Genomic DNA, 26,590 nt, shown 5'->3' with positions numbered 1-26,590 from the left:
AAGAAAATCTTGCCCTAATTTGAATTGGACCAGTAAAGACCGTGTTTCTGCAGATCAGCCAAGCTCTGGCATTAAATGCTCCCTGCTTTTATTCCCTGACCCCTGGTGCACCTTTCCTTTTGGGGTCATATCATCATTACCATAGTGCAAGCTCAGAGACTGTGTTTCTGTGTGCCTTAATTAATGTGTGTTTATAGGGGGCCACAGGAGTGAGTGCACTTAATGAAACATTGCTACGGTAGCCTCCGGGGTCCAGAAGAGACAGCTTCTCTATTGTGCTGCTGATTCTTACAGGCTGTAAACACTTAATTGATCTGAGGAGCATATTTCACTGCACATTCTAGGGAAATCCTTTTCGAATTGGGACCGTTCATGATTACTTTTTAACATCTCTTTAAGGGGGTTGAAAAAAAACATCAGTCTGGTGTCTGTATATTTGTGCAAAGCAAGGGTTAATTAATGATAACTGTACACAAACTGAAAGCAAAACAAAAAAGAAAGGGAAACAATAAATAAAGATACAGAGAGAACTCAAGATAAAAAATGTGGGTATCTTTGGGTAAGTGGGTAAGTGTACGTGTGTGGGGTTATGATGATACCACTGAATATGATCTCTGAATGTTGTGATGTGACATCTGGGAGTCTGGGGGTAAAGTATTGGTACTATAAAAAGGCCTGGAGGTCCCTCTCCTGTGGTGGATTGCTTTCCTCTAGCAAAGAGTGATCCCGTGTGTGTGCGTGAGTGTCTGCGTGCGTGTGTGTACTGGGGCCGATGACAGGGGCCATGGCCTCCACACCCGCGGGACCTCCAATGAGAAAGAAGCATTTCCTCTAACATTCCATGGGTCACAAAAACAATTTGCCCAGAGAAAAGTGGCTAAACAGCCGCAATGCTACTCAGTGGAGCTGGGGGAAAAAGCTAAAACTAACTGCCGGGTTTTCTTTCACTCTTCAACTTTAATGGGAAGAAACCATGTGCAATACCTTACAATTAAGCAGACAAAACATGACAGCATTTAAAAATATTATTCTGCTAGCTCAACAGCGCTGTATAATTAATAAGTTTGCTGTGTGTGTTCTGAAATTGTTCTGCATTGGAAGAAACAAATTCATTTTTCACGCTTCAATTGCTTTGTGATTACTGTTAATCGAGAACACAGAATGATTCCCTACTTCATTACCCTGTACACATACCATGTCTGCTGTAAAAATTTAACTACGTGACTAACCCCTCTGAAGTGTTCCCATCCCAGCAATTCCTATTCTAAATATGTCCACTTCAGTTTGCCATATCATCTAAATATAAACTTAGACGATCAGCAGCTCACACAAACACACAAGCACACACACATGATTATCTGCTGTCCTTTAATCAGCACAGAGTCTGGACCCCCGGAGAATGTTCATGATGACATAACATCAGGTCAACTGAAACCCGGAGTAGATATGCCAGGCTAAGCCCACCACAAATAAGCCATAGCTGATAGAGACACACTGCTTGAGTGCTGCTGGAGCACACAGACCACTTTTTCTTTCACACTACCCACATGGGCTGACTTCTGGGACAAGTACAGAGAACAGAGCGGACATTCCTCAAAATACTCCCGATCTAGGACAAGTGAAAAACAGACAATGACAAGTGGCTGGTGCAGTGTTACTGAGACAGTAATCTGAGGACAGAAAATAAATAAATAACCTTTGTCAAATGACCGTGAGGCTTGCCCATGATAAACTGCTGTGTTGTGGGACACCGTGCGTTTAGGGAAACAGCAAAGCTTGGCTTATCCTTTTCACTCATCCAGATAAAAGTTGGCGAGGGCGTGAAGTGGAGTTCTCTCGCTGGCTAAGTATGAAAATGTGTTTAGCGGCAGTCTTAAGAGGAGTTGATGGGGGGGGGGATTCTCCCTGAACACAGTGCTTTCCCTGGGAGAGTGAGGCCAGGTAGTTAATAGGGGTCAGAGTCAGGGCTGAAGTGTAAATTGGCAGGGGTGCATCAATTAGAGGGTGGCAGAGGCTAGGATAAGGAGAGGAGAGAAGAGCTAGATGGAGCAGGAGACAAGCATATAATCTTTATCACCACTGTGAGATGCTGCAGGAGGTCTGTCCAAAGGAAAAAAAGAAAAGCTAAAATATTGCACAAATGAATGAGACAAAGCACTGGCTATAAATTCGTGTCCAGAATGAGATTTGAGTAATCACTGTATCGCAAAGAGAAGCTCGTCAAGCTTAGCATGTCGGACTGGATATATTATGCTTAGTTGTATCATGCATCTTTCTCCAAAGTAATATAAATATGCTTTTTCTACTTCTCGAGTGTCTGCCTATTTGCATGAAAGGGATAGAAGCAACCACCCAGTCCATCTGGATACAGAAGAAGCACTTCAACATATGTAGAATAACACAGGCAGCCAGGAGAAAATATCTCAAGTAGGCTCTTTTTCTATTGTACAAAGCAACTGAATGGATCTGTTTGTATGCATATACAGTATATGGGCTTGTGTGTGCCAGTGTGCCCTCTTGTCTGCTAACATGCATGTCCTTGTGCGCATGTCCAGGAGTTATTTAAAAGGAGAGATATTTGATTATATTGTGTTCACCTATTCAAGTGATCCAAATGATTTGAACATTGAGCATTGGAGCAGACGGGCACTACGGAGCTTACATTTGCAATCTTATACCGTTTAAGTGTATATTGGAAAAAAGACAATCTCGCTTATTGAACACATTCACCCTGGAGGGCAAACTGCTACGGTAATGAACACCACACTCTCAGAGAATTACAGTGTCCTTTATCCTGCTGTAGTGGAGGATGAAAAAGGATCTGGCCGACAAGTACACACAGACACACACGCACACACAGAACGAGTGAGAGAAAAGAGAAGAAAAGTGGAAGAGAGGGAAAGAGAGCAAACGCATTTCAAGACCCCATAAACCTGTAAACAAAATCTGTGGAGCAGATAAATTATAAACGCCACAATGCAATTAAAGCCAAATTCAATTTGAGCACACACTGTCCATCTGTCACGGTGAAACAAAAGCCGAGAACCTCCATTATTACCAAATCCCTGCTCCCGTTAATTTGCTTGCTGGGAGATTTTTAGTTTCTAGGAGCGGGCCGTACTTAAATGCCAGGGTTGCTCACTCAGGGCTATGTCCTCTGAAAACAGCCTCCAGATGCTCCCAATCAGCCTTCATCAAACTGCCACCTCTTTTTCTCCAATAAGAACATTTTTCTTTTTTCCCTCTGATCTTAATGAGGTTTTTTGTTCAACAACAATACAGCAAAACAAGGATACCTCTGGAGAGTGGCGCCATAATCTACATTCCCCAGCATTTGCTAATGGTGCAACAGAAATTAGCAATAAAAAACAGAAAGAAAATCCAAACATCTAAATAAGAATTTCTATTGGAGTGTGCATTTTTAAAATGCTCTTTTGATCACATCAGCATGTCTTACAGGGGATGTCTAAAAGCCCCTCTAACAGGTGAGAAAATAACAGCTGATACAGTCACAGTGTGCATCTAAGATCTTTAGTCAAGCTCTGGTGAATCATTGTGTATGCTTCCTTGGTCCTGGTGAAATAGAAGCGCTCCTCTTCCTAATCCTGTTTGGCCACTTTAGAATGGGAGATAGAGATCTGTGCCCCAGAATCTGAGAGTGGGGTTCAAGGGACTGAGCTTTCACTGCTTTAAGCCAGCGGGGGAAAAAAAAAAACTATCATCTTCAAAGGTGGAAGAGTGTGTCATTTTAAAATCAGAAATGTATCTGGCATCTTTATGCTTCTTAAACTACAATACATCTCGCCTGATTAAAGCACATCAAAGACGGCTCATTCATTCCTCAGAGCAATGAGGGGAGATTTTAATTGCAAAATGTTAAACCTCACAATTAAAGGCTTTGTGCTACTCAGAACTAACCCAAACACAACCATTAAGGACAGCATACAAATTAGCCTCAACACGTATTAGACTCAGGGACAAGTATGGTACTAAGAAGTGTGCTATGCAAATGATAATCTTCCATCAGAACCATCTCAAGGCACCGTACACGCTATTAGAGACTGAAGATGCAGCTGGAGATGGGCTTTTCATGATCTCTCCTTTCTGTGTGACGCTTTCTCTTGCACAGTGAGATGCAAGCCTGCTAATGAGGGGAGAAAATCACTCCATCTTTTTCTTAGACAAACAGATTTTGACAGTGGACATAAATATATACATAAACAAAAAAGTACATATAAACATCAAAATAATTTGCAGACATAGATGTATGCATCCAAACAAGTGCGCAAACACACACACACACACACACACCATTCAGGTGTCAGTGTGTCAGAAAGGGCTGTGCCTGCCATGATAAGAGGCTGACAATGATACTGTACAGTTATTAGGCTGGAAATACCCTGCCAATACAAACAGTTTTCGGGCCAGCCCATTGTCAGGCTCTGGATTTACAGTGAGGCCCAAAGAATTTAGTCAACTGCACTTTTGTAGGTAGTTTCCTGAACCTATTAACGACATTGTTTTCCTTCAAAATACTGGAGCATTAATAAAGAAAAATAAACACATTGGAAAGGTGTGACAGTAAGTGAATAGATATTGCTCGCAGTTACCTTGCGCACACACAATGCACACACATGCCTCCTTGTAACAAGCACAGAGCCCCCTTTTACAACCCCTCAGAGTAACAACCGTGTCTAATTAAAATTCACATTTCAACCAAAAAGGGAAAACAAGCCATCTTTGAACAATCCTGTCCGTCCTCGCCCTGGTCATGAATTTCAGATAAACACTGTGATACCAGAGAGTAGTGCCACATTAATTAAAAGCCTTGATAGACACGGCTTCCATCTAACAGACCTATCAGGAATTAAATTTGTATCAGCGGCAGAAAGAGCAGTTGAGGGGTCCCTCAGGGGGATTAATGAAACAGACTTTCATAGAGGAGTCATCAGAGCCCTGGACTGAGGGGAGGAGGCAGGGAAGAAAGGGCCAGCAGCAGGATGTCATGTGTGGGACCGTCGCGTCACTGACCTCTCATTTCATACTTTAATAAAGTCGCACCCAGGTGTCCTTGATGCCTTCCAGTCGCTTGGGGCTCTGGGAAAAGCTAAACAGGAGGCAGCCATAACATAATTCTGAATGCTCACCCCTCCCTTTCTGTGTTGCCTCTGTGGTGTTATGTTATACATCCACGGGCATGCACACACAAGCACTCCTGTAAGTGCACACAAATGTACGTTGCATACACTTGCTATGCTTTGTGTTATCTTGATTGTGTAGATTTTAGGCCTTTTATCAGGATGAAATAGTGCTTTGGTTGAGAAACATAGGGCTGTTTCCTCATTGAAGTATTTAACTCAAGTATTCAACTTGTGCAATACAAAGTGACAGTGTTACATCAATTCTGCAGAACAAGCCTCAAATTCTGTGGCATTGGTACAGCTTTTGCCATGTCACTTCAGCTTCATGATTTACAATCATGTGCAGTTGGTTACAGGAAATTGGAACAGCACTGGCTTGCTTTTGAATTGTGGTCGAGACAGTTTTCTGTTGGAAACAGCAGATTATCTCGATGAGAAGGCACCAGATTTAGAGATGTACTTTATGCAATATGTTATCACAACACAGTCAGCCCAGACAGCTGCTATCTGTCATAAACTCTGGCTATTGTTGGCCACACTACACAGCAACATGTGACCTAATCTAGATGAGCAGCTACTGAGCAAATACAGAGTGGAATGGTGTCATTTTTAATAAAGCTGTTTTATGGACTCCAGTCAACAGAGCCAGAGGAACAGGCTGAAACTTCCTTGTGCAAATGATATGGCAGTAGGAGTTTCATAACTTCCTCTGCTCAGAAAAGCCTGTGGCAAGTCTCCTAACAGAGCACAGTACAGCAGTCGGAGAGAGAGAGAAAGAAAAAAAAATAACATCAGCCTTATCAAGATTTTACAGAGACATTTCTTTAATTAGTTTTAATATTTCTTGTTTAGATAATGTCAGCCAATTGACAATTCAGTCCCAAACGGAACAGGGGGGGGGACTCTGCACTTCTCTGATACAGAGAAAATGGCTGATTAAAAAGATTGCTTACTTCATTTGATTTAAATGCATATGCATATTTTGGACAGGAATCAACTACCTTCGCATGCACAAACTCTCTAGCTGATCTTATCGCTAATGTCTGAATGGTATCACACTATAGTATTTGTTAAATTCACAAGTAAATTGTTGAAGAAGGAAAGCTATCTCTTGAAACATTAATTGTGCAAACACTCTCACAACAGCTTTATGCTTTGCTAGTGTTACGTGCTCTATTTGCTGCCTGGAAGGCGATGTGGATGTGAAGAGTTCTCACTGGTGACAGTGGAGTGATGGAAAAATAATTAGCGTTGCTGAGGAAAAGTTTCCTCTCTCGGAGATCTCAGACAAACAAGCTGGGCCTCAACCCCAAAACAATGTTGATCAAAGCACATAAACATCTGGAGCAATAAGACTCCTTCCTTTGGAACAAAGATATCTATTTATATTTTTCTAAGATTACCACTAAAGATAACCAGACTGTGCGCATGAGGGAGTACTCAGAATACCAAAGGTTTAGAGTGTGATACTGTAGCCTACCTGCATATCCCCCCACCTGTCTCTCCTATAATCTTTGCATTTTCACAATCCTCACTCCCACATTAACACATTCTCCAGCTTTTGTACTCATGTCGCCTCTCCCTAACCACCTATCTCTGCCCCCCCCCCTCTCATGCACACACCTTTTCTCTTCACTGGGCAGCAGGTGTTGAGTGGTTGTGTTTACCCCCCCCGCCTCCTTCCTACCCTTCTCTCTCACTAAGGCTTCCCTTTCTCTCTCTGTCTTTCTATGGGTGTCTTGCTCTCTCTCTGGCAGCTGGTAGGAGGAGGGAGGATGCTATAACAGCTGCACATGAGGGCGGGTGGAAAAAAAAGCACACAAGGCAAACAGCTCCAATCCCCTCAGGGTTGTCAACTCCAATCCCCCCAACCTCTGGCGTTTTTTAACCAGGCAAACAGAGGGAAAACTGTTGCAGTCTGAAGACATCAGGGTCCCCGTTCCATTAGCCCTACCTGGTGATCTCAGCCACAGCGAGCAGAGCTTACACTCCCAGAGGGTCTCTGTGGAGCGGTCTAGCAGCCTGCATGAGAAGTACCCACTTAAATCCACTTACTACCATTTAATAATTTCGAGTTTAAAAAACATGTCACTTCCAAATGGAAATTTTGCTGGAGGTACTTACATCTGTTGGAGGAAAACACAAAACAACGGACACCATCAGGGTGCTTTTTTCTCTCTTTTTTTCAGCCCTTTCAAAGTATGAGTTGTGTGTGTGTGTGTCGTATTCACAAACAGCATCAAAATACATGAGATCAGCTCTCGGGCTTTGTTTGGCCCTGGCAAGGTTAGGCCAGCCTCATTCCAAATTTCCTGAGGGGGAACAGAGAGAAAAACGATTCCATGCAGATAAATCACTCGCACAGATCAAAAGACAAATCAGTGGCAAAGACAAAAGATGCTGACTTGCAGAGAACAATGGAGACAGGGAGACATAGGTATCAGAGGAGCCGGCCCTAAGATCCCCAGCTCCGCTCAATCAAACCTGCTAACCAGGGTTTGTATACTGGGTCAAACAAACTCTGTTTCTGCAAGAGAGAAAGTGTATTTAAACAGATCATGTTGCACTATTTTTGGGAGGGGGGGGGGGCTGCTGAGTTCTGAATGTTTAGTTTAGTAGAAGTACAAGTAGGACTGAGTTTCTGGCGTTGCAAACTCATCTTCTACATTTGATTTAATAGCTACCCTGAGAGCGGGATATGCCCTGGTTTGAAAAGAAAAATGGGAAGAGAAAGAAAGAGAGAGGGTAAACTATTTGATATAGAACATTGGTGTGTATGTGTGGGGGTAGTTGTGCACGCACATCTGTGTGGTTTGATGTATGCGTTCAGCCTGGCTTTCTATAGTTCTGCATCTAAGACAAGAAGTCCTGTCCCAAGCAGCCCTTCACGCATCACAGCCCACAGTCTTCTATTAACTTCTTCAATACGAGCAATAAATAAATATATGGAATCCACAACTCTTTATCATCCACTCATCACTTTAGAGAATTGAGGTGTCACAGAGAAAAGAGCCCTTTGGGAAGTAACATGTAGGAGACAAGAAACAGCAGCGCCCCTCACCAATATTACCTTTTGATCAAACTGTTTCACAGATATGAGAGGAGGCAACACATCACTTTTACAGCTCTGTCCTCTGTTTAAAAAACAATTCTCACAAAGGAAAAGGTCATATGAAAAGCACCTTGTGATTTAGCTTTAAAGCATATTTTTTAATGTAGAGGACCAAATTATGTTTAAAAACACAGTTCACCATGCACCACTGACAGTCATTATTTGATCCCCTCCTCTGAGATCCATGTATGATAACACATCAATTTAGATTAAGGTGATATGAAAGAGAAATGTAAAATAGATTTCAAGGGGGAGGAGCTGATGCATTTGAGATGAATAAAATGATATTAAAATTAACATGTTGAGCTTCGGCACAGTCACAATTGACCTGTGAAGTGTGCTTAACAAGAAAATATTTTAAACTGAAGCACTGGTTCCAGATAGGCTGTAATAGCTGCCCATAAAATCTGCTGAACTTGTCTAAAAATGTCACACATGTCTTGACATCAGGCTTTATTCATATATCGGGGGGATAAGGAGGCCGATAAGGTCATAGGATTTACCTAATAGATTTGGATGGAGGGTTAGAGCCCCATTGAAGTATCATGAGGAAGAGAAGGAGAATCATTAAAATATAACCGTTAAACCAAGCTGGGTGGAGCCCTCCATGAAACTAACCCACGTTCCACACTCCAGACGATATCTCCAGTCCAAACAAGTGAGATTTGATACCGCTGTTCTGGCCTAGAACAGAGGGAAAAAACAAGCCCACTGCCACAACAAAGACAGGAAATTCAGCATAGATTCCTACTTCTCTCTTTTCTCCTGCCTCTCTATACCTAACAATGCTGGTAATGGAGAGAGAACAGTGCCCGGGGCTGGCAGAGACACCTGCGACATATTTTCTCCGGCACACCACCCCCCCGCCAACACCCCCGTCCACCCTCCCGCTCTTCCCACCCCCTCGACATTAAAGTCCTTCACAGAAATCAGAATTTAATAAATCACCCCAGAGCCTGACAGAGTTTATCTCCGGGGGTCGCCTCCACTGTGCAGAGACTCACAGACAGACAAAGCCTGGCCCGATAAGATGTGAAATTAAATACAGTTAGCAGTTTGAGACAAAGGAGGGAGAGTGTCACACCGAGCTTTGTACGGTGTAAACGGCTGGCTGCTAGTCGGGGCACACACACACACAAACGCCACAGAGACAGCGCTGTGATTCATTTCAGGTTTCCTCTCACATTTAGCCTCATTTGCATCATCCACTGTCAACATATCGCCTCTCCCAGATATGTTCAAGAGCTTTCATTAGACGTCCAGGGGATGACATCCTTTTTACCCAGATGCACCATTATTAATCACTAGCTCTACTCCTATGTGGACTCATCTCCATCACGGATCAAACGCTATCTGCCTGTGTTTCCTTTCATTCAGCAGACATCCCTGACATCAGCTGTCACTACAGCTAAAGGAGACTTATGGGAGTGTGTTGGGGCTCAGACGACCTTATGAATGCGGTACATAAGCATTTAGTACTGAGAGGATATAAATGTGAGGATTTGTTCGACACTGGTAGGATCTGTCAGAGCAAACCTGCACACACTGTACAGCATACCAACTTGAGGGCTCTGTAAAACAATTAGCGGTACTTTAAAAAATGAAACATGCAATATGAAATCGCTGCCTGATGTTATAAAGAAGCATATTGCAATGTTTTAATATGAGTATACAGTTATATTCCTTTCAATTAGCTCTGGTCTCCAATTCACATCAGGATATGGCCGACCTCAGCTGTTCAAAGCTGATTTTTCCCCTACTCGGTAGTTAAGAGAAAGCACAGTCAGGTTTCTTGGAAGAAGCGGTGCGGATTGTTTAATAGGCTTAGTCTGGTCATTGGACCTGACCTTTCCCTTTAACAATACTGAGGTGGACGGGCTCAGGCCTGCTTTGGGAACACAACGACCCGTGGGTGAAGCCTAATCTTCTCCAACTCCATTCTCTCTGCTGACCAGACGGCCTTCATCCACAGCCTCTGTTGCTCCAACTGATGTCTTCCTGCTGAGACAACAGTGCCAAGGAACTGTCAACAGGCCTGGCCCAGCAGGGCCCCGACTGGGCCTCTTACATGGAGCCCTTCAGGGTCCACAGACACCAACACTCCACGCTCAGAGTGTGAGTGCCGCTTGGAAGAATGACAAGAATGACAGGAATGCTGGGTGCCATCATGCATCCTGATAACATTCTACATCTAAGAGCATGATTAGTGGTCTCTGTAGTCAGCCCGTCTATGGATGTGATTGAAAAAATGGGACGCTGGGTATTGTAGGGCTTACAGGTCATTACAATGCAGCAGCCTGTCACTTCGAATAACCTGATCCTGAACCTCCCATGTCACACATATAACCATCAACTATAAGTAGCCATATTAATGCAAAATGATTATATGTATAAATTGAGGCTTTAAGACTTCAGAGTACAGCAAGTACAGCTCAGAAACTTAAGATTAACAGAGTGCTATAAATAGAAGAGCAGTGGACTTGAAATCTTACAGGCACACATCTATTTCATCTAAAGCTTTAGTATTCTTTGATTTTCCTTTTCTAATTATGAAAGGCGTTCTGGTGGACAGCATCAATTTAAATAATATTAGCCTAACATAGGAACAGGAAAACATGAAAAGCAAACAGCACAGCTGTGTGAAAAGGTGTCTATTATATGTCAGTGACATAATGTAAAGAGGAACGCAAACAGTACCATAAATGCACACATAAACACAGACCAATTCAACAGCTAAGTCCCAGATGATTATGAATGCCCTCATACAAAGCCCACTGCTGTGGAAAGAGCATATCAGATAAAGGAAGAAATAAAGAAATGCCCCAGAACCAAAATGTATCCGCTGCTGTATAACTTTAACTTTTTAAGTGTTTGATCTGTGCAGGCGCTGACAAGGCAGTTCATTCTTTTCCAAATATTTTTTGGTTTTATTTTTCCTATGTTCAAATGATGGGCTGTGAAAGGTTGTTCTTTCTTCTCCATGCAAGTAAACTATACAAAGAGGTGTTTGATCTCTGAAATCCGATCTGTATTTCTAGCATTGTCTCCAGTTCCTACTGTGGCATCTTAAAGGTCAGGAGTAAAAGGCCAATTGATAACTACAGAAAGACCTTTTGGCTTTATTACACTGTCTTTCATCTCCTTTCCTGCAGAGGTTAAAACAAAGCATTGCATCCTTTGAAAAAGAAAGGATAAAATGGATCGCTTTAGAGCCTCAAGCCTTTTTTTTTGTCACTGGGGGAAGTCTGGCATCCAGTGTACAAGGAAAACTCTATTGGGAAGTGTTTCTGAGAGAGGCAAGTCTTCTCAGGCACAATTAGCATATGTCCTCTCAACCTTCTACCAAACCTCTCAATGAGACCCTGAAATCCTATTGAGATATTATTACCACTCAAACAGGGTATTACACAAAACATCTAAAGCATCCACGCACACGCTCATACAGGTGCACACATGAAAAACCCACAAACATACAATCACAGCTCAATGACACCCACTTCCCACTGAATATTCCTTACTTTTTAATGGTAACCTTGGGAGACGGGCTGCAGCGGCGCAACACTTAACATCCACTAGTCTGAGAAAAATGTTTTTGATATGCTTGTGTCATTTAATCATCCACATTCTGCCGAGGCTGTGCAGGACAATTTTGCAGGATATTAACTCCCAACTAAACCCTGGCTTGTATCATTTGTGGGGCCAGTCAAGCAGGAGTCCCAGGAGGAGCAGAGACTTCCTCCTCACAGTCAGTAGTAATCTAAGCTTGACTGGGCGCACACACTCACACACACACACACACACACATACACACACACAAAAAACACACAGCTAATAGACAGGTAGAATGATCCATAAAGGAATAAAGGAATCAGGAAATGTAAGGCACAAATGAAGCCCTTTACTGTCACAACAGTAAAAGGATGAGTCTATTTGTGATTTGGGTGATCAGGTACAACAATAATAACAATAATACAGCCAGTAATGCAGTATAGTAAGTAGTGGTAGAAAAATGGCCTAGTGTTTTCTGAAGAGATATATATATATATATTCACAGCCAGCAAAATTACTTCCTTTTCTTTTTATTTCCTCACCAAAGTTAGAGATTGAAGAGCATTCGTAAAAATGTCACTTTAACGTGATCCATTTGGACAGCTCACATTGCTTAATGGGGTAGGAAATTCATTTTTTCTGCTGTGGAACAGACATAGTGGATGATGTGATTCTATGCAAAATATATGAAACCATTACTAGAAAAATGCAAGAGTTTCAATAGTTGAAGGGGAAAAAAAGTATTTCATTGCATGGAGGCAATCCCTATTCTTTACCAGGGACCGTCACATACACACACAATGCAAAAGACAGCAAAGGCAACTGATGAAAACCATTTTTGTTCCATCACAAAGAACTAGGTCACCCTCTCATAATTGTCAATCATGCAATAAATCTCTCTGTGGCACAAATGAATACGGCATTGGAAATGAGACAAAGCTTATTGGCATGCTATGTCAGCTTGACTCAATTCATCCTCCTTTTCACACAAGACCATTCATATGTGAAGTTGTGCGAGGGTGTCTCTCTCTCTTTCACACTCGCCCTCTCTCTCTCTCTCACTCACACACACACACTCTCTCTCCCTGAGCATCTCACACACACTTGCACACAAGCAGACACACTCACATGCTCCTAATGTGAAAGTTACAGAGGGTTAATGTATATGGACAAACCATTTCAGCCAAGGGCTGCTTTATTATCATAACCATGTTTATTTCCATAGAGAACATGTCTCTGTTGAATTAGGACCATACTCAAGTAACTGTTACAACACATTGCTTTAAAGGCATTACCACATGCATGGACAGAGTTTGATGACTTAAGATCACAGTTAAAGTGATTCGTACTTTATTTACTCTATTTTTCTATTGAGTGTCAACAGACATCAGACAACAGTCTATGATTTTTTATCTTTAAGTATAGGCAAACAGAAGTCATGTTTTTAATGTATGAAACTGAACTGCACTGAAACCTCATAGCATACCAGGTGTACAGTGGTCTGTTTCGTGCTATCTGATTGGCTGGGAGCATTGGCTTGACACAGCACTACAGCTCCATCCACAGAGGTTTGTGTCCCGTCTCTGAGGATCCGACTGTCACTCTTTAAGAGGAGGGTAATAATAGCCGGGCGCCACAGCAAGTGGTGGCACAGGCGATTTTAAAGAAACATCAGGGAGACGGTGACATTTGAGTCTACGAGGAGAGAAACCGAAGCGCTGCAACCAATAAAGACTCCCACCAATATTCTCACTAGGCTTAGGAGGGAGAGAGACAGAAGCAGAGAGCGAGAGTGAAAGGCAAAGAGAGATGTCAGTGTTAGATGAAAATGTGTTGACCTGGTGATATTGATACCCCGCTCATAACCTCTACAGGTGTGCAGTGCCATCAGGAAGCAGCTCTGGGTGTGGCTATCTCTATGGATAACAGCCAAAATTGCAGACCTTATCGTTTTACAGTACACCGAACGAGCTGCCTCGTCCACTTTGAACTGCTGACAACTGAAATGATTCTGTATTGAAAATAGACCTAGTACAAATAATACATTCACTCACAGCACAGAATATCTTTTTGTCTTTAACATTTGTATTCTTTTTTATTTTGAACCTGAATTTTCAAGTACTGGATCGGGTTATTAAAAAACTTCAATATATCAGCTAATAAAAAAGATTGATATTTTTTTTGACAGCAGGAACATTCTAACTTTTTTCCTTGATTTTCTTATTTAAGAAATATTGAGCTGACCTTAAGGTTAATCACTTTAATGATTAATTAATTTTGATTGAGCAGATTTACCAAACTTATAATGTTTTTTTTCATTATTTGAAAGACAGATCTGGAACAATCTGCTGATCAGTGTCCAATGCAAGAGAACAATCTAAATTGGTAATTTAGCATTTGTGGCACACTGACATTGCAGTGCACTAATCATACAAACATTTGTGAAAATGGAAAGACAAATTAATATAAATCACTTACTTTGACATCAGCATTGTTGTCATCATAATTGTTTAAGTTTGTTGGTTTAGTTTAACTTCAATGTAAGTAATTTATTTACTTTTTATAGTAATAGTTTAATAGTTTTTTTTACAGACACTCTAAAACCTGAATCAAACACCAGAGTCTCTGAAGCTCCAAAACCAGACACAAGAGAGCAGTTTAGTGTCTAGCCTGCTGGCTCAACAGGAACTCATTTTATGCACATTGTTAGTTATAATTCAATGCAACAAATTGACTGCATAAAGTGTTTCTGGTGTCTAAGTGAATTCAGACTTCACATAAATAGCTGTGGGGCCGTTTTCTTAGTTTTCATCAGAAGGTATTGACTGAGCAGATGCTTTGAACCACCATAGAATGTGCTGCTAGTCTCAAGTGTCATTAGCTTCAGGGCTTTTCCAGCTAGCGCCAGGTAAAGATTAGATAACAATCAGCCCTTTAATAGATACTGTTGGAGGCACTGGAGCCGTTCCTGTGCTGTGCCGTTCATCTGAAGCTAACAACAGAAGAAGAGAGTGGAAACCGATGTCATTTCTTCCCTGATTTTCTTCTCTGTGATGTGCCGCTGAGCCCAGCAAGGAGCACGGCTGTTGTTAAATTACATGTAACTGTTGGCTCAAACTAGCGTCAATGTACAGTGTGTCTGTCTGCGTGTCTATCTTTCGGTCTGTGTTTGAGCAGGCCCATCTAGAATTTGAAATGGAATATTTACAGTGTGGGATTTATTAAATAGGAATATACTGCAATATATTGAAGATATTTTGAAAATCAATTTGATATATTTGATTATTTTGGTATTAAAAGTTTTTATTTTTAACATTAATTGAGTCTTTGCAAGCATCTACTCTGCAATCACCTGCCATAAACACATAATAGCTAACTCCGAACACTGTCACATTAAATTTCACACAAGATGTCATTTGAATTGCATGATATTGGACAAATAGTCGCTTTATATAAAAGGAACGTGCATCTGCGTAGTGTTTTCTAACTTTCAGTGAAGTAAGAAAAAAGGTTGTGCTATCATAATATGATGTGCATTACTTATTACACAGAAATTCCAAAAGCACTGAAATTACAAAAATACAAAGGGCTTTTTGTTGGATGGCATTCCTTTCTTAATATACTTCAATTATAAGGAGGAGTTCTTTGTGTTGAGTAGAGAGCTCCAAAAACACTGACACTGGAGGAATAACATCTGCATGTTTACTCAGGAGAAGATTCATCCCTGATAGCCTCCACGAAAATGAAGAGGGGGAGAAAAAACAAGTGGAGGAAATTTGTGGAATCCCATCTGAGATTGCTTCCCTGATGGATTCTTTTTCCTGTCAGCTCAGACGAGAAATGAAGCCGGGGAAAATTAACTCCTGATACAGTTACGCTGAATTAGACAGAGAGGGGGAAAAAAACCTACACACTTTTTAAGGATTCCAGCCTTGTCATTTTCAATTTTCTGCTCTTTGGACATGCTTGTATTCAGATTCCCCAACATCTATTCGCCATATCAATCCTAATTAGACAATCTGGGCCCACGAAGGATGGGAGCAGAGTTATTTGCATAATTTAATCATAAATACTCAGTGATACATATTTCCAAATGCATTTGTACAATTATCTTTTCATCCTTGGGGCAAAAGTATTAATATGATTAGGCAATAATTCTTTAAAAAAGGGGGAAAATAGGAAACCAGCAAGTGTGCACTCTTTTTTAAACTCCAGCTTTGGGCTATATGAAAAATTAATTAATTTCTGAGGAAAATCAATTTCTCTTTGTGACCATATTAGACAGAGCCAGGCAAGAGCCTGCATTCCTTCTCCAATCAGGAAATCTCATCTGCTCCCTCTAACTTCTGTCAGTAGCATTTAACATCCTGGTACGAGCGTCAGTGACTTCCGCCATGCTCCCTAAGTGTGCTGTAATGTGAAGGAGCCCGTGAGCAAAGACAAGCAAGGGAGCTCTGACTGGGGAAAGAGGAGAACGGAAATAACAGTGACCCAAAATCTATTGCTGGCCTGCCAGGCAATCAGTCTCAAGTGTAAAATCATCTGGTAAAATCACTGTTAACAAATCTAGTTTAATATGCTAGATAAGTCATATTGACAGATAGATTTTAAACAGCTTAAGTCTGTTGTCTATAAAAATCAAAGCTAATACCCCTTCATGGTTGGTGAACATAGTAAAAATAGGTAATTTTAATATACTGATCAACATGGAAAGACCTGATGTCGATGTGTGATTTTAAACCATTTCATTTGGTAGAAGAATGAATTGGTAATTCAATTGCTGTTGCCGATCCAGTAAAGGCATGCAAATAAGATAGGAGCTTGGACGACTAATGCATCCAACAGGCAAATTAACAATACAGGCCTCTTTGCCATGCAAATAGCCTCTAAATCCACAAATGACATTAGAGTGTCAAACAAAGCCTCTTTAATAAGTGAAATCTGTGGTTTCGACAGTCTTGGCTCAGCTTCATTGTAAGCTACAAAAAACTGATCTTAAAAGAAATGAAGAAAATTAATGTTACTTTTGTCAACTGAGCTAGCCTGTGGATTTTTCAAAAAAAAAAAGTTTTAATTTGCACTTGTTCCAGCTGAATGAATGTCAAGTCAATAAAGCAATTCTGATTTTCAAGGAGACTATTTGTTTGCAAAAAACACCTTGCTACCATCTGCCAACTGCACAGTTGACTTGAGCACATGTACTGTACCTAATCAAATTTAGCAGAGCTCCACTGAAGGATTAAAAATGTTTTTTAAAAAAAGAGAGAACTTGGAATGCTTTTTTCCCCTTCAATAAGGGAACAACACACAATATGAGGGCCAATTTGACTTCAAGAAAGTACTTGAATAGATTTGGATTTTAAACAGCTTTGTATACCTCTCTCTCTCTCTCTCTCTCTCTCTCTCTCTCTCTCTCTCTCTCTCTCTCTCTCTCTAATCAGGCATCTGTCACTCTGTTTTTGAAGTTATTATCGCCCAAGCTCCCTCTTGGATGTGGTTGCTGGGTGACGGGTATCTTAGCACCCACTCTGACTGGGAATGATTTGAATGGAATCCAGAAATCTCCCCTGAGTACCTGTAAACACATAAGTGCCTTGTAGAAAACAAATATATTATAAGAGAGCTCAGCAGAGGAGAGGAGGGAGAGAGACAAGCTGGCACCCTCAGTGGCAGCTCACACTGAGCGCTAAACAAAACAATTACCGGCGTTTGCAAATATGTGTGTTTAGGCATAAACACTCTTGAAATAGGAACAAGAGAGGTGATAGCTCTCATAACACTCTCTGTCATATCAGTATCAATTAAATATATCTGTTAAAGAAAAAGTCGTTTCACTGTGACCTGTCACATTTCAGAGTAAGATCTGTTTGACTGAAACGAGCCGGGGAAAATCTATTTAAGAAGGGCATGTAAGTGAAAAGCCGTCCCATTCCCAGTGGTGGGACATTGTCTGGGGCGTGTGGTTAACCTTCAAGGGTAGACAATGATTGTCAATTAACTGCTGCATTTCTGCGCCCCAGCATCGGATAGCCTGCCTCCACAAAGCAGACCAATGAGAGATACGCGATATCTCTGCACCGCCCCCCGTGTTATAATAACCTTTCAGAGAGTTCAAGTGTCACACAGCAATAAGAACCTTTTCCATCCCACCACAGGGAAAATGAAAAGGAAAACAAGTAGCTGGAACAGAGGGCTCCTGGAGGGCTAGAGTCATAATGTAGGGGAGATTACTGAACCTGGATCAGTCGGGGAGCGAGAGCGAACACTGCTAATCTGGCACGAGAGTCCTTAAGAAAATGAAGGGGTTGAGAATAACTATATTCCTAGTATCTTTAAAGATGATGATAATTACTAAAATACTGTGTCGCTTATTAGGCAAAGTACACATAGTTCAAACAATCATTGTAAAAGTATGTAATGTAATTCTACATTATAAAGTCACATTTTTGAATCCATCACTAAAAAAACACTACACTACATTTCTGAACAACACTGTTTTCCATTTAAAATGTTCAAAAAGTGTTATGCTAAAGTAAGCATAGTAGGGAACAATTTGGTTGGAGCTTGTTTGTATCCACATCAAAACTAAAACAGCGGGATACAGCAGTGCTCTGTGATGCTGTTCACATTCACACTGTGTGCAAAATGAGAGTAGTGTTGTTTTAACACAATAGGCTGTGGGAGGGAAAAAACAGCATGTGAAATAGTAAGACCCATTGTACAGGAGTATTATTCACTTCATTGTTACCACTCTGCCACTGTATAAAAAGAGTAGTGACATTGTAGTAATGGGGCGAGATGAAAAGCTAAACTATCTCAGGCAGCAGGCCGTTGTTGTGTAACCTGAGCCGGTAAACTGGTGAACTCCAACTGACAGTAAGTCGGTGCAAAACAGAACATCAACTTTGGAGAGGCAACTCGTTTTCACCTACAGGGCAACCTGTGTCCTGTTTACTCAGACTGATCATTTTGTCAGCAGCAATTCAATGATAGACAGTGTAAAGCACACATCCCTGCAAATAAAATCAACTCTTTCTAAGTAACAGAAGCCTTTTATCCAGCGGATGCCTCACTGTTCCATGATGTAATTCTCCAAATGGGGCAGGCAGGCGGGCAGGCCGGGTCTGAGTGATTGATTTCAGCCCAGCACCGGGAGTACCTGGCTGCTTTCAGAGACAATTACAGTCCTGTCCATGTGCCCGTAATAGCCCAGCACTTTAGCGTCATTAAAGCGACGCGAGGCACTGCATTATCCTTTAACCCCATCGCTGGCCATCCCCCCATTGACAACCCGGAGAGTTCAACCACATACTTTGTCACCTGAAGCCCCACGCCAGGCTTGAGAGGAGGATCACCTCACGGTATGTCTCTATGGGGGTGCTCCTTGATGCTTTATGTAAATGATGCTTAAGCACCAAAGTGCACAGGTGAGTTGTTGAGATGATTGCTCCTGGAATATGGAGCTGCAGCACATTTATTAGCTCCAAATATTGTATGTACATGTGTGAGGCTGACTGTTTTGAACAAGCGTAAAGAGAATAGGAACTGTGTTTACTGTAGACTCCTAAAAATTTAAATAAATGAACTACATGAGAAAAAAGCTTTAGAATTAAAAATGTTTCATTGTAATAATATCCCTCTCAAAGTCTTCCTCAAAATGTTGTGCAAGTTATTTGATTTTGCTTTTTCTGACCAGTCCTAATAGTGCACTTTGCAGATAAAGCAATGCTTTGAGGCTCAAAATGTATTCAACCTCATATATATGGATCTTTTTAATGGTACAAAAATGGTACATAAAATAGTCTGTTTGCACAGCAACTTCTGTATGTGTGTGTGCTGGTTTCTTTGGGTGTTTTTTCCCATATGCTAGTGATATTAAGCATGCATCTAAAAGTCAGAATTAAGATTAATCTCACACTATAATTTTCCAAAATGCTGTATGCTTTTAAACTGAGATAACCAAGTGACTCAAAGTGTTTATTGCTATTCCCCACTGATGTGAGCCTTTCCATCATATTTGCATTTCCAGCTCATTTCTGGGTAGGAGATCAATATGGAATCAATCACAGTGACAGGTAAGATGGTAAATTTGACCAGGCTGAACCATCCTGTGTGACTGAGCGATACATCACAACTAGGAGCAACAGGACAGCAAAAAATGTCTTTTAATCAAATATTGATCCCCACTTAAATCACTCCATATTAAAACATATAAAGCTCAAAATATTCGATTTGGTAATATGGGTTAATGCATTAATTTCCACATGTGTAGTTGTTTACCACACTCACTGTATATTGATTTCCTTGTTTAATAGAAATCAGGGATGCAGGCACACTCTCATGTGTGAGACAATTATCACTAGCATTTTAGCAAAAACTGCCTTCTTAAACTCTTTTTCAACAGCAGTCTTGAGTGTACTGTAAACTCCTTAAGAAATGTGCTGGCTGTCAATACTAAGAAAACAATTACTACTAAAAATACTCCATATCATCTAATTCTGATAATCTGGGTTTGTTTTGTTTACTTTGTGAAAATCAAAGTTATCATAATTGAAATTGTATTGCCCCTGTGGCAAGGGCACATACTAAGGCATAACCTAGTTTTATTCCAGAGTAATTTAAAAAATATAGTTGAGCTAAAAGTTTCCTAAGGGGAAATTAAGAGGAATTACAGTAAAGTAAGGCTCATAAAATATGACTGGAATCTTGTTTCTGAAATTGTCTTTGCAGTGGCAGCTCTACACCTGAAGCTTATTCAACAGCATTGTGAAACTCAGCCGATGTATTCTACATTATCGATCAATTTGTTCTGAGGCAGACAGGCTATCCATCATGGCACATCATTTGCCCTGCACGTGCTAAAAACTTTCACTAAACTTTTGCACTGATGTTGCGCGCTGGCCTCTTCCCGTCCAACAGACAACTACGAGCACATTGCTTGGATGTTTGGATGAAGTTTGAACCCTACGCTCACGCATACTCACACACTTACACACACTATAACAAGCGATTACTAAATTGGGCTGATAACATCACATCGCTTGAACCACTTGTTTTATAAAGGAAAAATGTCTCCCCCTTTCTTGCTTCCGCGCCTTTACGCACGGCTGTCCGTAAAGCCATTAAAACCAAAATGCCGTACAGAGCTCTCCACTAACCTCGCATTGGTGCAGTCGTTGTACAGAGTCTCGAAGTCTTTTCTGGAGATGAGTTTACAGCGGTTCACCCCGGGTTGGATGGCGCCGAGCCCTCTGAGGATGCGGACCTGCTCCACATTGCACACCACCGGCGTGATCTCCAGCCGCTTCAGCTTGGTGTAGACCGTGTGCAGTCCGCCGACCAGGTGCTTCAGGAACAGGTCGAAAGCCTGAGGAAGGCAGATGAGCTCGCAGCCGTCCACGGTGAAAGAGGCCACTTTGGCACCGCGCAACTCGACCATCTTGCACTCATTGTTTTGCGGTATGTTTTCAACAGGCGACGGGGTGGAGTACACGGGTTTGCTGGGGGGTAGAGCCGCGTTCGGGATGCCCGGGCTGACGGTGGCGAGGAGCTCTGATCTGTACAGGTTCTGTCCGGGTCCGGATGGGGGGGCCAGGGATGGAGAAGGCGATGAAGTTGTCGACGGCGGGGACGTCGTCGCGGAGGGAGTCGAGATCGGAGGCGGTGGGACTAGAGGAGTTGGTGGGATCAGAGCAGCCGGTACGGCCATGGTCACCTACAGGAGGGGAAGAGAGTAGCCGAAGTTCAAAGTATAAAACCCAGCCTGCCGAGACACCCCTAAATTAAGAAATCCACGAGAGTTTAGCTCCTCAGATAAGTTGGGAAGTAAAAAGAGCTGCCGAAAAAGGGCGTGCTGAGTGAGGGTTTTGGGGGGGCTGAGCGGCGGGACAATGATCAAAGATAGGAGGAGGAATGACAGGAGGAAAATGAGCTGAAAAGTGCAGCTCCGCTCTGTGGATGAGTTGTTGTTGTCACACGGTACAGAGAGGGAGGAGCTAGGGGACAGTGGAAGCCTTTGAAGAACAGATAACTGGGCTTGGGCTACCAGTGAAATGCTTCAGGTCTGTTAAAATGTTGCACTGTTTATTCCACACAAGAGAGATCCGGTTATATCGGATCACAGTCGTGTGCAAATTTGCATGTTTTTTTTCTGTAGTCAGAAAAACATGCACTCACAAGGTATATGTGAACTTTCAGTTAACATTTAGGCTATTTCTGGTTCTAACTACACTTTAACAGCCATACAGGTTACACCTGCTAACCAGTAGAATGCAAGCCCACTGCACCACAGTGATCTGATATTGACAGCTGATCACCCTATCAGCGCCAACATGTTCAGAAAAACGTTTGCACTTTGTGTTTGCTTACATACTGCAACTGTTTAAAGGCATTTTGCAAACAAGTATTTTTTCTTTCGTCCAGGCATTAATACTGCAATGCTTTTTTTTTTAACTTTAATTCTGATGTCATATTTTCTGACAGAGCATGCCAGTATGAGTCACTGTTCAAGGTACACCCTGTCTGTGGAGAAAGTAAAATATGTCTAATTTAATTAGTCCTCTCTGATTATTGTATTTACACAGCCAGAGTGGCTATAGTTGTTTGTATGAAGTGACAGCATGACACAACATGAGGCTATGGTTGTTTTTGAGAGGTGGAAGTTTTATATGCAAACTACAACACTATATAGATTACAGTGTATACTGCATATATGTAAAAGTACAGTTTCTAAGTATAGTTTACATTTAAGAATTTGAGGTGGTGTGGGAACACTGGCAAGTTAAACCTAAAAAAAAATCAACATTTTAACACTGACCATAAAAATGCTAACTGTTACTTTTTGGGTGTCTTGCACAGTGATGCAGTGTCAACTTTGGCCACTGTACACACACTGCACAACCTCCAGACAGAACACCAGCTTGTCCGAAGGTTGTACTAGTTTATGATGATGAGCACTGAACCAAGCTTTACCCACCTAGAACATAAACTCTCCAACCAATCTCAGACTCAGACAGTACAGGAAAGAAGGATAAAGGCAGAGAGGGAGGAAATGCAGCACTGTATCATGGGGTAGGGTCAAGCCCATATACAGTTTACATATGTATTCAACCACTGTGGCACATCATGAATTACAGTACCTTTCTTCCTGCCTTTCTTACCAAATCAATCAGTTGGTGTAAGATAGTGAACTATGTAAAGATGCAGCTGGATTACCCTAATTTAGACAATTGATTAATAGATCACGCCCTTAAGAGGACACGTCAGACAGTGCAGAAAAAAATAAGTGGACTTATCGAACTCTGATTTGCAGCAAGCTTGTTTGGAATTTTGAAGAAATGAAAGTGATGTTTAAAAATTGTTGTCAGTCAGCTCACTGTAAGGGTTTTTACCTTCTATTCCCCAATTTGGTAGCACTCATTAGGTTAGATTAAATAACTACTGGGTCTTGAGAGACATATAAGAAAGTGTCAGTCACAGCTTTTTTTAGTTTTACTTTTGTTTTGCACAGTTTTTACCAAAATTGTCTATTTTCCGTTAGATGTATTTGTATTAGCTGAATTTTTGAGAGTACATCAGCACTTGCCATGTATTCTCATTAGGTGGAATGAGTGTGGTGCGCATCAAGAAGAGTGTTGCTTATCATAGTCTGCATTTGCCTTAATATTCTGTGTATTCCTGTTGTGTCAGATCAGCTTTAAGATAAGCAGTGTGCCATTTTAAAATTATCATTCAGGGAAAGAGGTAGCTTGTAGTGTAAAATCAATAGCTGCTTAAAATTCATTGCCAGGCAATCCATTTGCCCTTTATGTTGCTAACCTTTCACTTAAATATGCACCATATTAAGATTTCATTATATACAATGAATGTCACAACAGTTTGCCCACTATTTCCCTTGTTTGCATGGGTTAACTGCAAATCATTGTGCTTGTAATGTCAGAAAAATGACTTTCATTAACATTATGCAAGAAAAAAGGAAATATATGAGCCTGAGTAGCCTAATAGGTATTAAAAGGCACCACAGGATATGTATGATGTTTTAGAAACAAAGGCCTTTCAACAGACTGGGTGGGCTGTCTGACCCCAGTTATGAAAACACAGCGCAACACAAAAATAAAGTCTGTATACTGGTGCTGTACATTACACCACAATACTTTGTTCATATAATTCAGCACAAACCAAAAATCATTACTGCATGTAAAAATCATGTAGGGGAACCTATCCTGAAAGGAAACAGCATACTAAGAAAACTGTTTACTTGTGACAAAATGTGTCATATATTTTCTTCAGGCACAGTTGTGGCCGTTTCAAAATGTCCTTGGTCAACTAAGTAACATAAAAACTTAACAGAGTTTTCCTAAAAGTACACAGAAGTACAGTACATGAGATTGTGGCAAACAAATGACTACATCAAAATGTAATCACTCAGTATGATGTATGGCATCAGGAAAGTGTTTCAAAATGTATGGATATGGGACAAGACTTGTGTATGATCAATGACACAGTATATTGTTTGATGTAATAATTTATTCATCCCATGAAGCTTTGATAAAACAATGTTGAAAAGCAATTTAAATTGAATTCATTTAAATGTCAATTCTCATGGTTAGGATTTTTCTATAATTGGCTATTTAATTAAAATAATTTTCATAGTCATTAATACAGCCAGCAACTTGTAGCGCACTGACGTGTTTTAATTACATGGTATTAACAAAATTGATATGCTTTAGAAAGCATGGTGAATAAGAAATAATTAGACCAATCATACATCATCCTCTTATGGACATTAAGTGTATCACAATATAATTGATGAACTTAAAAAACAAGAGAGATAAATAACTTTAATTGAACAGAGTTGGTGTACAGAGCTTGGAACAAAGAATCATACTCACGATGTATTATATTTCAGAGGCAATTCATTATCTGTAACATCACTTAGCTCTCTGTGCCCAGCACTCTCCCCTAACCTATGATTACATGACATTTGAAAACAGTGATACTGTGTAGTCTTTTAAAATGTCCTTTTACCTAGTCTGCATAAATCTTCAAACTGCTTTTCCGCATGGGCGAGTGAGGGGGAGAGAAGCAGCTTCAGACATAAGGATCATTTAGATGCTTGGAATAAAGCACTTATTGATCATGAATATTTGTTTCTCCAAGGTTACACTGCCTTGACCCCATCTATCCTTAGACACCGTCTAACACAAATATGCCACTCGGGATGAAGGGGAGATGTCAAAGAGCACACATCAATTTCTTTATAGTTACAAATAACAGTATAGGACTTCTCTCATAATGTTAACTTGAGTGTTTAGTGACACTGTAGTTTCTGTATTCTTCGGTTCAGACCCACTAACTTTTCAGTCACAGTCCAAAATGTGACAGTCTATATCAGAGCTTAAACAAATGGTCAATAATTGATTAGCTTATCGACATAAAATTAATCTGCAACTATTTTGATAATCGATTCATCATTTCATCATTTTTATGCAAAAACTCCAAACATTCTCTGATTCCAGCTTCTCCAATCTGAGAATTTGCTGGGGGGGTTTCTCTTTTATATAACTGCAAATTGAATCTCTTTGGGTTTTGGACTGCACAAGGCATTTGAAAACACCACCCTGGACTCGGGGAACTTTTGATGTGTATTTTTGACAATTTTCTGACATTTTATAGACCAAACAATTTATCTAGAAAATAATCGTTAATGAAAATACGGAACTAACTGTTGTATAAATTTTTAAACCATATCGTTTTATGGTCAAATGTACAAAGTTAAAGTAAAGGCACCTTATGTGTAAAGCATATTTAAAACAATACACTTTGACCAAAGCGACCAAAGAGAACCATACGACAAAGAAAACAGAAAATAAAGTTAGAAAAGTTAGAAAAAGAAGACAGGATCCAAATTTAGCAAGAATTCTGGGGAAGGAACTCTGCGTAAGCTGTATCTTTGAGGTTCTTAACTTATGTATACAAACACAATTTCTTCAAGAGCAATGACATTACAGAATAAGATAATTTAGTACCAGCAGCTATTTGCACACTTACAGTGGAGTTCATCTAAACAGACGTGCACTGTAAATATGAGTGATGTACATACACGATCTTCCACCTCTCGGTACAACTGTTACAGTTGGATTCAGGTGAACTAATAGAATGCTCCTTCACACAAAGTATGTAAAATAACAGCTTTCTGGTAATGTAACTGCTCAAAAGAGGAGCAAATGGAACTCACTTCATTTTCAAAGAGCCAGCCTCACCGATAGTCCCACAATTAGAGTAGTCACGGCCCATATCCTACAGTACTTCATTTGTTGCCAGGCAGCTTCCAATATAACTGGGGTGCAAGAAACAGAGAGATTTGTGGATATCTAAATTGCTAAAGCAGAAACCTGTATAAACAGCGGTAATTACCGGGTCATTGACAGTCTCTCAGTGTTGTGCTCATTCTGCCACAGCCGCAGTGATTAAAATGAATCCTCATCGACTTCTCCATTAAAGCGCTGGCAGGAGCGATCCCGTGACCTTTCCCCATTGATTGAACATAACAATCACAATTCAATTGTAATGCAAAGAGAACATTTGTTATAATGTACACGAGATGCATGAGCCATTTCCTGGGAGCGGGGAAGGGTAATCAATGGAGTGACTCTTGGTGTGATGCAAGGAGAATGAGGCTGTGTTTGCAGGCCCTAATTCATACCGCCTGCAGTGTATGATGGTAGGCAATGATATGCATGTAAACACTCTGATTTCTCTCTGCTCATCGTTCAATAGGATAACAGCA

General features: G+C 40.9%; 1 protein-coding gene across 11 annotated transcripts in view; it reads right to left on the bottom strand.

Moving 5' to 3' along the window:
• dachd (dachshund d) overlaps window positions 1-21,789 on the bottom strand; it is a 91,278-nt gene extending 69,489 nt beyond the window's left edge. For 3 of the 11 annotated variants that reach the window (XM_044217191.1, XM_044217201.1, XM_044217192.1), the window contains exon 1: window positions 20,961-21,789. In XM_044217191.1, coding sequence (XP_044073126.1) covers window positions 20,961-21,511 — 551 coding nt within the window. In that variant the 5' untranslated portion in view covers window positions 21,512-21,789. The remainder of the gene's footprint in view (window positions 1-20,960) is intronic. The other 8 variants (XM_044217202.1, XM_044217196.1, XM_044217195.1 and 5 more) reach the window with 5 other exon arrangements.
• Window positions 21,790-26,590: the final 4,801 nt, after the last annotated feature.

This window comes from Siniperca chuatsi, linkage group LG12 (assembly GCF_020085105.1).
Source record: "Siniperca chuatsi isolate FFG_IHB_CAS linkage group LG12, ASM2008510v1, whole genome shotgun sequence".
Lineage (NCBI taxonomy): Eukaryota > Metazoa > Chordata > Actinopteri > Centrarchiformes > Sinipercidae > Siniperca > Siniperca chuatsi.
This window is presented reverse-complemented; position numbering and strand designations above follow the sequence as displayed.